This window comes from Protobothrops mucrosquamatus, unplaced genomic scaffold (genome assembly GCF_001527695.2).
Source record: "Protobothrops mucrosquamatus isolate PMUCROS unplaced genomic scaffold, P.Mucros_1.0 scaffold_66, whole genome shotgun sequence".
Lineage (NCBI taxonomy): Eukaryota > Metazoa > Chordata > Lepidosauria > Squamata > Viperidae > Protobothrops > Protobothrops mucrosquamatus.
The window spans coordinates 594,141-611,046 of NW_015386142.1; the positions used below are offsets into that span (position 1 = coordinate 594,141).

The window sequence follows — 16,906 nt, forward strand, 5'->3', positions numbered from 1 at the left end:
TGAATCCATGACAAGAATCCATGCCTATCTCAAGATACTTGCCTCTTCCTGTTGCTTCCAGTGCTGTCTGGAAGACACATTTAGGATCAAGGCTAAATGGTTCAAACTGTACTGTACATAACATGCAATATCAAATACTAACTGCATCCAGGATAGCTAAGTCTCCAGGCTTTCTCTAATCTCATGCATTTATCATCGCATCTTAGCCAACTTGCATTTCTTTAAATAAGGAGCATAACTGTAAAAGCTTGTTTTTTTTATACAAAGAGTCTCTAGTTATTTGCTAAATTTATTTGCCACCTATCACACCATGGGGCTATTCTAGGCAGCTTACAATAATAAAAAGGAGTGTAAACAGAACGAAAGTTAAATAGTAGAACAACAAAGTACATAATATTGGCTATAAAACACATGTACATCTGCGCCTGTAATTTTACATATGCCCCAAGTCTCTTTAAAAATTGCCCACCAGATAGTCATTTTTAACATGACAGTAGGGAAAAATTACAAAATTCTTGGGGAGTTATCACATTAATTATTTATCATAGCTAAAAGTCCAGATGCAATGTCTATAGCACAAAATGGCTTGTCTGCTATGTGCAAACAGCACAGTCTTAATCCTATGCAGCAAGGCTAGAAAACAATTCCTTCCATATATTTATATAAAATAAATAATACTAAATTCTGGGGTAGGGAGATAATTGAATCAGTGTAGCCATGTGCTTTTGAAGGACTGTGGTTTTCTAAATGAGATAGGACAGGAAGCCAAGTGATGCCCATGGACACTGATTTCCATCAAGCTGTATATATATTCAGTATATATAGATTGATGTTATCTCTCAAATGCTATCTCCATTCTTCTTGGGAAGGTCACTCCCAAGGTCAGGCTATTTAGCTGAGCAGATGGTGGGTAACGAAACATCTGCAAGAAAACCACCAAGCTCAGAGAGCACCAAGGACTTCTCAGTTCAACTCCGAGCTATAAATATTCCCTTCTATTGGTAATCAAATCTTTTTCAGCAGTCTCCCTTATCACTGTGCTTCAATCTCTATTGTATGATGCTTATCAATACAAAAAGAGAAATCAGAGCCAGGGGCATCTATGGGGAGAGTCAAGTAAAAGTGTTTCCAAGTGCCCCATAGGCACTCAAACTCTTTTTACATGAATGGAGACCTGACAAAGACTGGAAGCTCCGCATGGCTGCCAGTGGGGCACTTGAGAAACAGATTGTTTTGCTCCATTTCTCAGCATGCATATGCATGCAGACGGAGCTTCCAGTTTCCCCAAGGTCTCTGTCCTGGTGAAAATTGTTCCGGCAGTGGCAAAAAGGAGTTGGGGACAGGAGCAAACACCGCAAGAGTTCCAGCTCCCATTCCCTGCAAAAGAGGATCAATGCCTGAACTCACATGATATTATGGGCACCCAAGAGCTTCCATCGACTCTCCTCTCCCTAAAAGGCAGAAACTGCGGCAGAGAAAAGATGGATCATTTCAAGGTAAGTGAGTCCAGCTCAGCAGGAAGGAAGGGGGAAGCATGAGGTATCTTAGTGGGTCGGGGAGGCCTTGGGGGCCTATTCCATCACTAGGCCCCCCCCATGGTCTTCCCACCCTGAGATACCTCATGTGCACTTAACGAGCCGTCTGTGTCTTAATGAGCAAGGGAGTGGTCTTGTTAGAGGTACGAGATTCACTCTACGAGTTTTCGAATTACGAGTGGAATGGACTGTACTGGTTTTACGAGAGGACTACCTGTACTGGTTTTAGTGATGTGACACATATTTGATCACCAGGAAAGAGACATTAAATGGGACTTTATTCAATTTGATTCTGCCATGGGTAGAATTTGATCTAAGGGATATTTTTTCACAAATTACTGGGAGATAACAATGAGACTAAGGATGTTCTCAGAAGCATCAGTACAATCAGAATGTATGCTCTGATACATTCAGTAGATACATACAAAATTAAACAATTCTCACCTGTCATTCAATAAAACTTCAGCTGGAAACCAATTGTGCACAGTGCTGGTTATAACATCATAGGAACAAACCAACCACCTTTCCTTCAGATTAATTTTGCAGCATTACAAAACATACTTTAAAAGCAATAGACAACCAATGAGCACTTAATTTCAATAAATATATGTGGGCTAATTCAAAAGAGGAAAGTAGGAAGTAGAAAGCTTCTCAGAATCTCCCAGTTTTCCCTTGTTCTAATCATTGTTACCCAGCCTATGTTTCTACTGACTCTGTTATTAGTATGCCTTGTCTTCATCTGAGATAAAACCCTGTAAATGGAGCCTATGAATTCTCTCAAGGTAAATGCATGAGCTGCTTCTGTCCAGGTTTTAAATAGTTCACGTGTCTTTCTCATGGCCTTCCCATACTTGCTAAATAGAAAGCAGCCTGATGAAAAGTTTCCAAAAATGCCATAGCAATAATGCCTCAGAAATGTTTCCCTGAAGGTGTTACTTGGACAATGAATATGATTATAATGTGACAGAACAATTTATCTGCTGCAGCCTCCTTCACTCTTCTTCCACAGTTATTCGAAAAGGTGCCGTGAAGATTAAGTTCATAGAAACAAAAAAATTGTAAACTTGGAAGGGATCCTAAAATCTCCTAGTCCAGTGATGGCGAACCTATGGCACGGGTGCCAAAGGTGGCACTCGGAGGCCTCTCTGTGGGCACATGTGCCATTGCCCCAGCCTTGCCTCCCCCTGCGACCCCCCTCCTCACCAGCAGCCCCCCTGGAGGAGTCGCCCCTGAGCGTGGCCCATGTGGAGCAGTGCAACCAAGGACATGGCAGCCAGGCAGCGTAGACAAGACTCTGCCCTCATCCCCCATTGCGCACAGTTGATGCTGTGGGACGTGGGCAGAGGGCGTGGCTGCCATGGCGCTGCTGGGCTGCCTGGACAATCTGCAGCAGGCCTTGGGGGCAGTGAGTGGCCCTGCAGGAAGGTGGGCTGGGGGTGGGGCAGGGGGTGGAGCAGGGGGCGGGGCCAGTTTTTGGGCACTCGGTCTCTAAAAGGTTCGCCATCACTGACCTAGTCCAACCTTCAGCATTGTGCTGGAAAGAATCCATGAGAGGTAGCTGTCCAGCCCTTTCTTAAAAACCTCAAGAAAAGGAGAATGCAGACCCTCTATACCAGTGTTTGTCAACCTCAGCAACAATAAGATGTGTGGACTTCAACTCCCAGAATTTAATGGTATTTCTTTGCTCAGCATAACCTAAAAAGATTGTTGTGGGAATAACATTGCAAAAAATATTCCCAATCAAGAGAAAACTGGAAAATGCCACCTTTCCAGCTGCACAGTCTGAACTTTTTACTATGTCCCTGGTTACCAAAAGATTGTCCACTTCATAACATTATGAGCAATTGCATTGCAATCACATAAGATTACTAGTAAGGCCAGTGTGATCCTTGAGGAGTGGTCTAAAATGAAATTGACACATGTATGGTGAGGATAAATATAGACTGGTGTCTTAAATTACGCTATAAACATGAGAAAGGAATTTAAGCCAGATTTTTTTTAAAGGTTAGAGGATTTAAACTGATTTTAGAAACAATAATAATTTGCAAAGACTTTGATAATGTAGCAAAAGTATATAATTCTCCCAAGAATCTGGGGTATCTAAGCTTTGTTTTGAAGAAACTTTGGTAGCCATTGGTAAGCAGATCCTACCAAGACCTGGAATCCCCAAAGGTTCCATGTCGTCAAGCAAATATATGACTTTGTTTCTTGGTGTTGGATAGCAAGGCCAAGTTACTATATCTGTAATAGTGGTTGGGCTTGAAATTTCAAATGTGAGTTTATTACAAACATGCAGAAAGTTTGCAAATATGCATAGAAAGCATAATGACCACAGCTACTAGACCTGGAGGGCAAAAATCTGGAGAAGTGCTAGATGGTAGCAAAGAGATGCCAAACACTCTTGAATGCTTTGTTACCATCAAATGAATGTGTGGGGTTCTAAACCCAGAATTGTTAGCTCTGCACTGCATTCCAAAACAGGGTAGGGGCTCTGAAAAATATAAGAATACTATATACAATTTAATTTACTATACACTATTTTTTTCAACTAGCATTAAATGATGCAGACTTCATGTATTACATTATATAAAGGAATTAATAAAAAGGAATATCAATAATTCCCTTTGAAACTTAATTTCTGCAGAGTAACTTTGGATAGTGAGATGGGCAGCATATTAACAAATAAAAAACAAATAAATACAATCTTGCTTTTTCTTCTGCATGTCTCTTCTTTCTCAACCAGGAAAAATTGCTAACTAGGGTAAGATGAATAGGTGGCTTGTAGTAGAACAAGTGGCAGGAAGGTGAGGAGTTAGCATCCTCAGCCTCCCCATTTACATATTAAACCACACCCTCATGCCATGCTGGACATAGTAGATCATGGGGCAATTCCTCATTTGAATATAGCAACAGCAATAGCATTGAGGCTTACATACAGCCCCATAGTGTTTTATAGCACTCTTGTTTGTTTACAATGAAGAAGCATTATTTGCTTATTGCCCCCAACAATCTGGATCCTCCTTTTACTGACTTTGGAAGGATGAAAGGCTGAGTCAACCTTGAGCCTCATCAGTACTGAACTCCAGGCTGTGGACAGTTAGTCCACAATACTGCATTCTAAGCACTGGGCCACCAGGGTTCCCATACAAACCTTCTAGCATTTATAATATTACCTAGTTGGGTAATGAAATGTCTGCAAGAAAACAACCAGCTCAGAGAGCACCAAGGACTCCAAACTATTTAACTTTGGCACTGAAACACAGGATAAAATAATCTTGTTACGTACATTGATGACCTTTCAGTTATATTTATCCTTAATATTTTTGTTCTCCTTCTAGGCTTTCCATTAATGCTTAGTTGGCCAGAGTGGGAATTAGATGCCCTATTGTCTTGATTTAACATGGCTCTCCTTCAATGTGTATTTTCATTTCATCTTATGTAAGCTTTCGCTCTATCCAACATTGATTTAGTGTTTCTGGCAGGTTTTTATCTCTCAGCACAACACACCTCAGAACTGTTGCCAACAGAAACTAGAATAGCCACCTGCTCTTTTTTTGGATGAAGGATCAAAAGATATCCGTATGGTATGAGATTTAGCAAATAGGGTGGCTGTTTCAAATACTCATGTAATAGCAACAGTAATTAATACATCCCATATTTCAAAAAGCACAGATACTTTCTTAACATTATTAAGTTGTTATCAAAGTAATGGATGAAACCATTCTATTTGAAATTGGTTTGAACCCCCCAGGTTTTGAAAATTCCATGTTGCACTTTACAGGATTTTTCTGAGGTACACTTTTGATATTTCAATTCAGTTTCTACACAATTCCCAATTCCAGAAGAGAATACTTTTTTATAGACAGTCAGTCATCCAATTTTATTTGCCTTCCCTGGGAAGACTAATATGTAGGCATGTCCACATGGGAAAAAGGAGTAGAATGCAGAGTTCTAGCCTGCCCCATTGAACAACTTTCTGCAACATCATTCTTTACATTCTACATTCTTTATGTTTTACAAAGTACTGAAGAAACGGCAGCCAGTATACATATGGATTCCTCTACAGAATGGAAACCTCATTGACACAGAGCTACTAGTCAAGTGGAAAAACTTGTTTCTGGTTTCACCAAAGATGCAGAGATGAGAACCAGCTAGGAAAGTGACATTGGTGTGGAATAAGAAGGTCCCAGATATATTCTAAGTCAGTATCCAGATTAGCTGGAAGAGAGGTTATCCAACACATTCTTTCTTAACCATGATGATACTCAATGACAAAATGTGCATCATGTCATGATGTGAATGCTACTCCTTTGAGTGTTGCAACATTGTATGTAAGTATTGAAGAGGTGTAATTTGAGTAGCAATGACATGATACACATTTTTCCACATTCCTACCCCCATGTGGATGCTTGTTGGAATAGCCACCCAACAAGCTCCTTGCACTTATTTTGGTATCCTGCAGAGCCCCCTCTGATTCAGAAGATAAAAGTTAGTGCCTCTTCTTTTGGTACACAGTCTAATGAACATGTAGTACATAATCCCCCCACAAACCCCCCCCAAAAAACCCACACCACCTTTCAGGAAAGATAGCAGAAAATCTTGGCCCAACCACATCAGGACTTGGTCCTTCTCAGTTTACTTCATTTCTCCAATTCCTTACCCAAAAGTAGCTGTCGGGATTTTTAAAGTTACTCTTTCAGGATTTCACACCATTTTCAATAAGTGGTCTAACTGTAAGGTACTTGATGCTCTCTAAGCTTGATTGCTTTCTTGCAGATGTTTCATTATCCAACTCAGTAACATCATCAGTGCTCAATGGCCTAACTCGAGATGACAGATTTGATAGCCATCATCTCCTCTTTTATGAACAGTCTCTTGAAAACCCCTTCTTCTGCATGGAACTCTGCACATATTGGTAGCCAGAGAGGTTCATGAGAAGTTCAATTGTACTTGATGTACAACGTTGTCAGCTTTCAAATGTGAAAAAGGAACGTTCATGTTAAATTAAAAACAGAAGCACCGTTTTCTTGTCTTTCTGCTTGTACAAATACCGTGAGATGGCTTACAACAATGAAACAAAATACTAAACATAAACTCAATACAGATAAAATCAATTAAGAATTTAGAGCTTGCCAAAATTGCTAATGGGATCCCATCAGGAGTCTTGTTATTAGGAATTTAACACCAAAGGCACTATATTTACAAATGAATTTATATTCCAATAAACTTCTTGAGAAAGTGAATTAGGAGATGAAAGCATAGGGTAAACTTACGAATAACTAAGTCCATATGATTGAAAATTGGAATTTCTTAGTCTTCAGTTTATAACAGTTTAGCTAGTTACTTCATCTTGTAACACAAAGAAGGTTTTGGCACCTGCTGTTCTTTCTTGGACTCAACCTATAGGAATATGAGAAGCGAAGAGATTACTCTAATAAGAATGTGGGACAGGACTGGAACAGGTGGCTGCACTTGTCAAATAATCTGCACAGAACTTGGAATTTGGAAGCTCATTTGTCAAAAGAGTAAGACTTTTTGAGCCTAAATAATATTGAGAATTCCAGGGAATTACCCGTTTTTCTTTTTCTTTGCATTGCAGACCACTATACATTTTGTATATTTTGAAGCAGAATCAACTTTCTGAAAAAAATATATAATTCAGAATTCTTGGGCATTCTTACAACCAATTCAGATCAGGATCTGAAAATATGTAAATCTAAACCTATTCTTTCCTTCCTACCCCCAATACCTAAATAACCTCAACTGAATTCTGCTCATCAGCTTAACCCCACTTAAATAGGAAGCCTGTGACATCATGCTTCTGTTGCCAATGCTCTCCTCCCTCAGACTACTTTAGTTCCAGCAGAAGAATTCTCGCCCAGACAGCACTGGACGATGAGAAGAAGCTGAGAAGCTCCAGTCATTACACTCTGGGGCTCCGTCCATCTTCTGCAGGTAGAGCAACAGATGCATTTGATATGCGTAGATCTTATTTCTTCTTCAAAGAAAAAAAGAAAACTAACATTCCAAAGTGGGGAAAAAACTGAGGTTTAAAATTATAGGAACTTCTAACTTTTCCCTTGTTTTTGTGTAGCCAGAAAACTTTTAATGATGTATAGTATTGACTTTCTTTGCTTCTTATTATGGTACCATTACTAATTGTTGGACATAATGCTTGATAATAAGGACACAGGTTTATCCTTATGCACATATTTGGAATGGAGGTTCAGGGAAGCTGAATCGATCAGGACCGCCGGTTGGGTCTGAAGGGACAGGGTCGCTAGGATTCTAATATTGCAGGGTTGCGCAGAGTTACCTTTCACAGAATTAGCTTAACATAGAAGCTGAATAATAACCTGAATGTCTGAGGAACCTGAATGCAATCTCAGCTTGTTGGTGAACCAATTCAGGAGCTTTAGGCAAGCTACCATTTCTCAAACCAAGACTTTTATAGAACAGGGAACATTAGTTGGTGTTATATCGATGAAGATCCTCAGACATCCAGGTAGAGTTAGAGGGAAACCAACTAACTTGCTCAGACTGAAGAAGCTACTTGGGTGAGCAGCGAAAAAAGTTTCAAACCAACAAGAAAAGAAGTCCAGTTGCCACGACTCAACTTCCAAACATTAGTTAGTGATGTTCCTTGTAAGAATCTTAAGCATTACTATGGAAATTAGACCTTTCAAATGTTTATTATGTTTACAGCTTTGTGCTTTGTTATATTGCTCCCCACTTAATAGTACTAACATAAAAATCCTATTATAACATTTTGTCATGTTAACCTATACCTGGGAGATACCCTGTCTGTGTATCCTTTCCTGGATCAGTCCCTGTGAAATCAGTATAGGGATCCTGAGATATAGTCTCATTTATGGATCATGTAGAAAGTTTGAAAATGTAATTATGTAACTCAAGCTCAAGACCACCAAACAAAATGAAAGTATTTGATGCTCAGATCATTTTGCAAGATGGTCCTGTAGCCTCTTAATATTTTTTAGTTCCCAAAATGAATGGACTAAACTACTATTAGGGCAAGAAAGTATGGAAAAAGAATTGCAGAATATCTAACAAGTTTCTCTTAAACCTGTTTTTCTGAATGTGGCACTAAGAATTCCTTGCTTCTTGCAGATATAGAGCTATAGTACATAAATGCAAAAAAATAATAAATAACTTGTGGTCTTCAAACATCAGAAAAACTCCAGGTCAAGAATGCTATTTACAGGGTATTAATCAGGGAGAATAAAAATGGTTAGTGAATCTTGAATAATAGCTATACTATTTTTGAGAATTGTTTTTTTATCTGTCTTTATATGGCCTAGAGCATATCTCAAAATGAACAAAGGAGAGGGAGAGAGAAAGAATATAAAATTCTTTTTTAACTACATGAAAGATTGCAACTTTTCCAAACAATGGCCATTGACAGTTCTTTCCAAGATAGATTTCTAACCCAAATTTATGAAGGGAATCAAAAGAGAGAATGCAATCATTGCACCAATTTACATCCAATCAAGAAATCTATATGAACGATGGCATGAAATTTAATGCTTTCTATTTCGCCTTGATTAAAGTCCTTTGCAGACACTTCTATGCATATCAAATATTCACTGTCCTACACAAGGTTTAGTAGTATGTGCTGCAAATTTGGACAAAAACTATAAAAGGCAATGTCACCGTTCGATCATCTAGTGTTTAACTACATCTTAAAGCAAAATCGACATGTAATAAGATGATAAAATCAGCACTTATAGGATATCTGTAGGCGAACCAACAAGGATTCTCTAATTTAAAGACTAGCTTGTTGCAAGACTGCTGGCTTTTTCTAATATTAATTTCTATATTAACTGAGCAGATTTCTTTAGACCAAGATGAGACCAAGATGCTTGGAAAACCCCCAATATGCATGGAATTCTCTTACATCAGGAGGGTGGTGGGATTATTATCCATTTCATTCTTTATTCTATGAGGGGTCACAACAGCAATTTGATCAAAGTAGGGGAGGATCAGAATTACTTTTTTTTCATTTGGGAGTTATGGATATATTTTGGTTCATGTCAACAGTGCAGTGGGTGGAGGCATCGTCTTTGAAGACCATTTTTCCTTCCCAGTTGTCCTTCCTTAGAAAGGAAGGAAGGAAGGAAGGAAGGAAGGAAGGAAGGAAGGAAGGAAGGAAGGAAGGAAGGAAGGAAGGAAGGAAGGGAGTCCTGCCAATACCTAGCAAGACCTAGGAGTCCTAGCCATGACATTGCCAATGTTCTGAAAGTTGTAGTTCTGACTCCTTTGGAGGATATCAGATAGGGGAAGATGGCTTTAACATTTCAGGTGCAGGACCTTCACAGCTTTGATACTTATTCTAAGAAATTAACTTTAGATATGTAAATCTCCAGTTGAACTGCCGCAGCATCTGCATGTTCATTAACATTTGTGGTCAAGATTGTTAGTCATAAATCCAAACCTAGATTTATACTATTGCTAAGAAAAATGACTTTGGGATGAAAATCTTTTTTTGTCTTATGAAATGCCTGCTTATCACTTTGTAGGCTTTTAAAAGTAGCGCTATGTTTGCTTAAGGATACGTTCCATTTAAGTGCAATGAGACTTATTCTTAGGCAAGCGAGTATTAGGTTGCAGCCCAATACTTCCAGTAGATACTTATACATGCTTGCTCAAAAATAAGGCCCTTTGAATTCAAGCAGTTATGAACTGTAGTCTTATTAGAAACATCTTGTTAGTTTCCTTGGAGGGACACCTTCAATAATATATGCTCTCATTCTCTCCAATTTAATTAATCGGAGTGTCTGCAACTTCCACATTTGAGCAGAAAAAAATGGCCAGATCTCAGTAAATCTTAAATCTCGTGAAAGTTTTGCATTCCCATGCAGCTGTTGTGATGCACTGAAGTCATATGTAATTTTGGTGTTCTCAAGAGATCACATGAGATTTTGGGGTTGAGATTGATGGGGAAGGATTTGCACAGGAAAAGGATGATGCAATAGTTAAGACTTCTGTGCAGAAGTGAGATCCTCCTTCTACAAAACCATACATAGTTTTATTATAAAGCTCATTTGGCTCAATGGAAGAAAGGCTATTATATTTTCAAATATAGTTGCCCCACAGTTTGGTGATGGATTATATTTTCATTTTGTATGGACCTCGCACTGTCTAATACAGGATTCACATCCTTGAAAAAAAAAACCTGGCCTTACAGAAAGGTGATGAAGGAAAGAAATGTTTATCTTCAGATTTCTCTCTCCTCTCTTACAATAAAGAATAAAATTCAGTCAATAACTGCTCAGTGTCTCTAGGTGTTCAGCTTTAGTATCCTTATTGTCAGTATCTTTATCTGAATTACTGTTTTTGATTGCTGTTTTGTGTTCTGTTATGCTTGTATATTGGTTTTATTATATTCTATTTGTGTGCACAACTTTATTTGGATTTTTTACCCCTCCACTGCCCTGGAGTCCTCTAGATAAAGGGTGACTAAGAAATATTTTTAATTACTCCAGTGCAAACCATTTATAGCCCTGACCATGCATACAGATGGATTAAATGTCTAGGTAATTTCATCTTGGCAGTCTCTATACAGGGTTCATTTGTTCAGATCAGATCCTATCACAATACATTTGATACGACAACTTTTTTAATCACCCTGTATATCATAGAGGCATCATATTGACTAGGAAATCTGAGAGTCAAAATCCATTAATACAATGGGCAACAGGTTGGAGATGGTAGCAGAGGCGTAGCGTGGGGGGTGCAGGGCCCGGGCGCACCGGGCGCAACATCTGGGGGGGCGCGCTCGCACTCGCAGCTCTCTGCCCCTGCCTGGCTCACTCACTCTCTCTGCAGTGCTGGCTGTGCGAATCCGATCCGAGCCGCCGGGTCGCCGCCCACTGTGGAGGGGGGGCGCAAATTACTTGCTTTGCCCCGGGTGCTGACAACCCACGCTACGCCACTGGATGGTAGGTCCAAATATATGGAGAGATACTCGCAATTTTCTGCCATAGGTCAGAATTAACATAATAACAGAATGACAGAGTTGGAAGGGACCTTGGAGATCTTCTAGTTCAACCCTCTGCTCAGACAGGAAACCTTATGCTATTCCAGACAAAAGGTTGTCTAATCTCTTTTTAAAAACCTCCAGTGTTGGCACACTTATAATTTCTGGAGACAAGTCATTCCACTGTTAATTGTTCTAACTGTCAGGAAATTTCTCTTTAGTTCTAGGTTGGTTCTCTCCTTGTTTAATTTCCACCCATTGCTTCTTGTCTTGCCTTCAGGTGCTTTGGAGAATAGGTTGCCCCCCTCTTCTTTGTGCTGTCTTCTCTATTTTCCAAAATGTTTCAGGAAAAATTGCAATTATTGCCTAGATGAATAGACAGTAACACTTTGCTACCATATCAACAAAGTATTTAAAGGTGATACATTGTGGATCTTAAGTATGTTAAACTTTTGAGTTACAGTATCGTCCCATTACCTGATAAACCACTGTCTTTTCATTTGACAAATATTTACATGCAGTTGGAATCCATTTTGTTCTAAAAAAAAATCAAAATTGAGGAAATATGTGGCATGGGATTATAACATGCCTTGTCATCTTTCTAATCTCAAGGAAGAGGCAGGACAAGTTTTCATGCCTTCTATATGGTTCACTTGATTTCTTGTTTGAAATTTCACCAATTTAATGTAATGTCACTCCTTTCAAAAGCACTCCAGTAGTGCAATAAGATAATATGAAATGAGATTGACATCCATGTTGTTTTCTTGGCAACAATACAGAAATGATTTTCAAACACTTCAGTCTATTAGATTTTCTGCTGGTCTCTCATTCATTAGATTTGGCACTGCCTTGCTGTTTGAAGTTAGCCAAGGTCAATTAGGTACTTCAATTTAATTATGTTTTTATGAAATTTTTGAAAAAGGAGAAAAGAGGCAAGGAAGAACAGTTAAACACTAAACAAATAGAGAATTTACAGGTATCATGAAATTGGGTAAGCACATTCAACATTTCATAGGTTTAAAGAAATATACTGCATTGCAAAAATTGCACATAATTAATTACAATCTAAGCCATATGTAAATATCAAACATAATCAGCACCATATAAATCTAACAATGAGATTAGGAGTCACAGAATTTCCATCCAAAGAGCTGAAGATCTATTCTCATTTATTGTAGCTTATCACTGAAGATACAAGAATAGTAAGATTTTATGTTAAGAGAAATCCAACTTTCATATGAGGCACACCTCCATTATAGAATTATTATTCTAAAATGGATTAGGTATTGCAAGCTGCTTTGAAGCAATAGTAAAAGTCAATGGTCAAACTGATATTTTACAAATGATCTTGGACCAAGCCTACCAACAAAACAGGGAAAAAAAAGCCGTATTAGTGTTTGGCAATATTTGGTTTAGTCTCCCAACAGCCCAAGAAAAGAGATGCTTAAAATCTATTGCTAAACCATTTATGATATTCTTTTATTCTGAAATACTATTACTGACAACTGAAATATATTAAATATTACATAAAATATATAATATTTAATACAATTAAGTAATTAATTGTAAATGTTAAAATTTACAATTAATGTTAACATAGTTATCATTGAACAAATAATACAATGAAACAGGTGATTCTTGCCTATCTTTTCCATAATATTTTAATATTATAAAAAATTCTTGTAATTTTAGATGTGCTAGGGAGAAACCAATATCCCACCATTAATCCAAAGAATGGATCATTCTAGCTCAAGGATAGATCAAAAAGAGACTAAAATCAAGAGTAGATATGTGGATAAATCTGAAATAGGTTATCAAGGATTTTTAACTTCAACTTCTTTACAATTGTAGTCATTTTTCTTCACATTCTCAGATTATGATCGAATGAAGAAATAGAATTATAACCATCAATAGAACAAAAACTACTCAGTTTCCATCTTCAGAACAGAATTCCTAAAGTCAAGCATCTAATAAAAACATGTCTTTTACATCAGTGTTGATATTTCTAGATCTTGAATTCCAATAAAACAGACTAATAATACACATATAAAAATATACCCAAATTTCAATGATCTTCTTCCAAGCAGGATTCAAGTGGAAAGTGGGCATGTCCACATCTCAATAGAAATCACATTAAAGGTAAACTAGTTCTAGTATTTGCTTGTTGAGAACCAGTTTCATGCAGTGGTTAGGGCACCCAGCTAAACCTGGAGACTGTGAGCCAAGGAAACTGCTGGTACTTATCCAGGCAGTCGCCAAGAGCCAACAATGACTTGAAGGCATGCACACACACAGTCAGATACACCAATACACAGACACACGTACGTTCTAGTTTTTGGATAAGCAAGGCATTAACCATAATATAGTTATATCTCAAAATGCATGGAAGGAAGCCTGTACTTCCCTTTTGTTTTAATGTTGACAAGCATGTAAGCACCAGTAACTTTCTCCCAAGATACAATATGTTTACAAAACCATAAAAATAATAATAATTGCAAATCTAAATAGCATTCTCATGAAGGACCTGTTTGTTGGGGCACTTGGGTGATGTCAACAAGAAGGCTTGTGGCTTGACAGAAACTGAAGAAGGTGATAAGTTGTTAGAGATGTCTTCTGCCTTTTTTAATATCTGTTGCTTGCATAAAGGTTAGCAATAGAAATAATATTTACTTATGCTAGTTGTGTTATAAATAGGCCTGGAAAATGCTTGTGATCCTCACACATCTAGTTTTGTTGTGATCTTTCTTGTTCTTTAGGTGAGGACAAGGTCGACCACAAGGACAATTGAAACAGGAGCTTCCACATCCTGTTCATCCCACAGACAAAGTTTCTCCTTTTCGTTGATTCCTCCTGACCATGGATAGATCCACTCAAGAGCTTTTCCTCAACTTTATGATAGTCCTGATAACAGTACTCCTCATGTGGCTTCTGGTGAAGTCTTATCAAGACTGAAAGACTCATATTCCTGGAATCATGGAAGGATCTGCTTCTGGTGTAGGATAAGAATGCTGTTCCTCAGAAGTGCTTCTCTATGTGCTCCAAGTTTTAATGTAGAAAAAATGTAATGCATTTTTTTTTTAAAAATCAAAATACCTCATTTATATGTATCTAACAATTCAAATGGATCTAAGAAGGTGCACGTTAATTTCTCTTCAAAGCATGGCATAAGAGCCATGATGGTGCAGTGGTTAGAATGCAGTATGACAGGCTACTACTGCTGACTGCCAGCTGCCAGCAACTTGTCAGTTCGAGTCTCACTGGCTCAAAGTTGACTCAGCCTTCTGTCCTTCTGAGGTCGGTAAAATGAGGACCCAGATTGTTGGAGGCAATATACTGACTCTGTAAACTGCTTAGAGAGGGCTGTAAAGCTCTGTGAAGAGGTATATAAGTCTAAGTGCTATTGCTATTGCGATAAACCCTCTTTTACCAGAATTTCCTTTTGTAAATGACAGTTGCATCTTACTTAGAATCACGATAATAGCTACAAACATGACAACTCATTAATACATCAGCTTATTGTGACTTAGACACTCATAAAGTCTTCATTGTTTCAGTTTTATGTAATCAATGGAAATATGCTGCTCTACCATTGTTATCATCTGGATAAATAATAACATTTGATGCGCTTCCTGTTCTTTTTACTTGTCTTCTTGATGTTCCAAGCCTTTTCTTACAGGATAACAGAATATTATTGTATTGCAAGAACACTAAACTCAGATCTTTAATATTGTTGTATGCATTCTAATTCAGCATTCAATATATAAAAGTAGGAATTGGGCAAGACACCAATTTTACTGAAACACCTAGATCAGGAATGGAGCAAGACACAGAGTTTTGATAGGACAACAGGTTGAAACATGAATCTTGAATGCCTGGAGGTACCATGAATCCGGGGCCTTCAACCATACAGATCCTTTATCAGTGAGCTATGTCACTTTTCCCCCAAAACATAAATACATAAACATAAAAACCTTGCATTTGTGGAGTTCCAAAATAGGATCTGGACAAGGATCTTACAAAGGCAGAAGAAGGTTTAATATGGTTTAATATGGCTAAACCCATATACTGTATACTGTATAAAAGGTTAAATTCCCTGTAAACCTTTTTCTAGACTACACTAGAAATAGTCTACTCATTTCTCCTGTTGTCCAGAAATGGACTTCATCTTTTAAAACCTTGTTTAATGAAACATAAAACAAATATGATGAGTACTATTAATCCTCAAATCCTCACCATTTTCTTGCTTTTGTCACATTGGATATTGTAGTTTTTAAGTCTTGAGGAGTCTCATCCAAAGCTTTCAGGTCTGGTCTTCGGGCTGTCCAATTGCAGGTCACTAATTCCACTTCCGCCCCTACTGTTAGTGGACCCATTGTATCAGATCTTCTTGCACTCTCCCAGGCTTCTTGTTGCATATATGTTGCCAAGCATTAATGCATACCACACCTTCCATTCCAGCAAGGTAACCTTAGAAGTTGGTCAATGAAATTGACTTATGCTGAAAGAGATATTATACACAGCCTTGACATTTAGCATCTTCAGTCAAAAGAAGCACCAACTGTTTCACTAATTTGTACATTTCTATTCCACTTCATGGCTAGCTGCTAACCAATAGAAACACCAAACAGAGAACAAGTAATCTATATTTTTTTAAAAACTGTGAATTTCCTGCCATTGGATACATAGGTATCTCAGTTTTACATACCATGCCTCTCCTGGTATCCTCCTTGAGTATGTGTGTCATCACATATTCTCAGATCTCCACCCCAGTTTAAAAATATTTTCCCCCTCTTGGGAATATACATATGAAACCAATGCTTTAGCGCAGTGATGGCGAACCTTTTAGAGACCAAGTGCCCAAACTGCAACCCAAAACCCACTTATGCATCATCGAGTGCCGGGTGGGTGTGGCCCATTGGGTGGGTGTGGCCCATTGGGTGGGCATGGCCCATTGGGTGGGCGTGGCTGCGGTAGTAACAGCAGACTGGGTGGGACTAAAAAGTTCAATCAATGAATTCCAACTTTGCAAGATCTTTTTTCCCCCCGCGAGAAGTTGAAATTGACTGATTGAACCTTTTTTTTTTTGCACACGGCAGTGGAGGCCTAAAGCGAAAAGGTTTTATAAAACCCAGCCTTAGGTTAACTTTAGTATGTTTTGCAGAGCCATTCAGCCCAGGGCAGGGATATAAGCCAGCCAACTCTTTCTCCATAGCTTCAAATATTTTTATCTTCAGGAATTTGTTTTCTTTTTTTAACTGTGCTAAATGAACAGTTTTCATGTGTTTCTTGCAAAACAGCAAAAAAACAAAAAACAAAAACAAAAACCCAAACAAACCAGAATTAGGCCATGCAAATAGATTTTCAGCATGTTTGT

At 38.2% G+C, this 16,906-nt stretch overlaps 1 protein-coding gene across 1 annotated transcript; it reads left to right on the forward strand.

The window, feature by feature from the left end:
- Positions 1–7,387: 7,387 nt before the first annotated feature.
- SLN (sarcolipin) lies at positions 7,388–14,609 on the forward strand. Its single transcript, XM_015813050.1, has 2 exons — positions 7,388–7,490; positions 14,289–14,609. The coding sequence occupies exon 2, from the start codon at positions 14,389–14,391 to the stop codon at positions 14,482–14,484; it is 96 nt and encodes a 31-aa protein (XP_015668536.1). The 5' UTR covers positions 7,388–7,490; positions 14,289–14,388; the 3' UTR covers positions 14,485–14,609.
- The last annotated feature ends 2,297 nt before the right edge of the window (positions 14,610–16,906 follow it).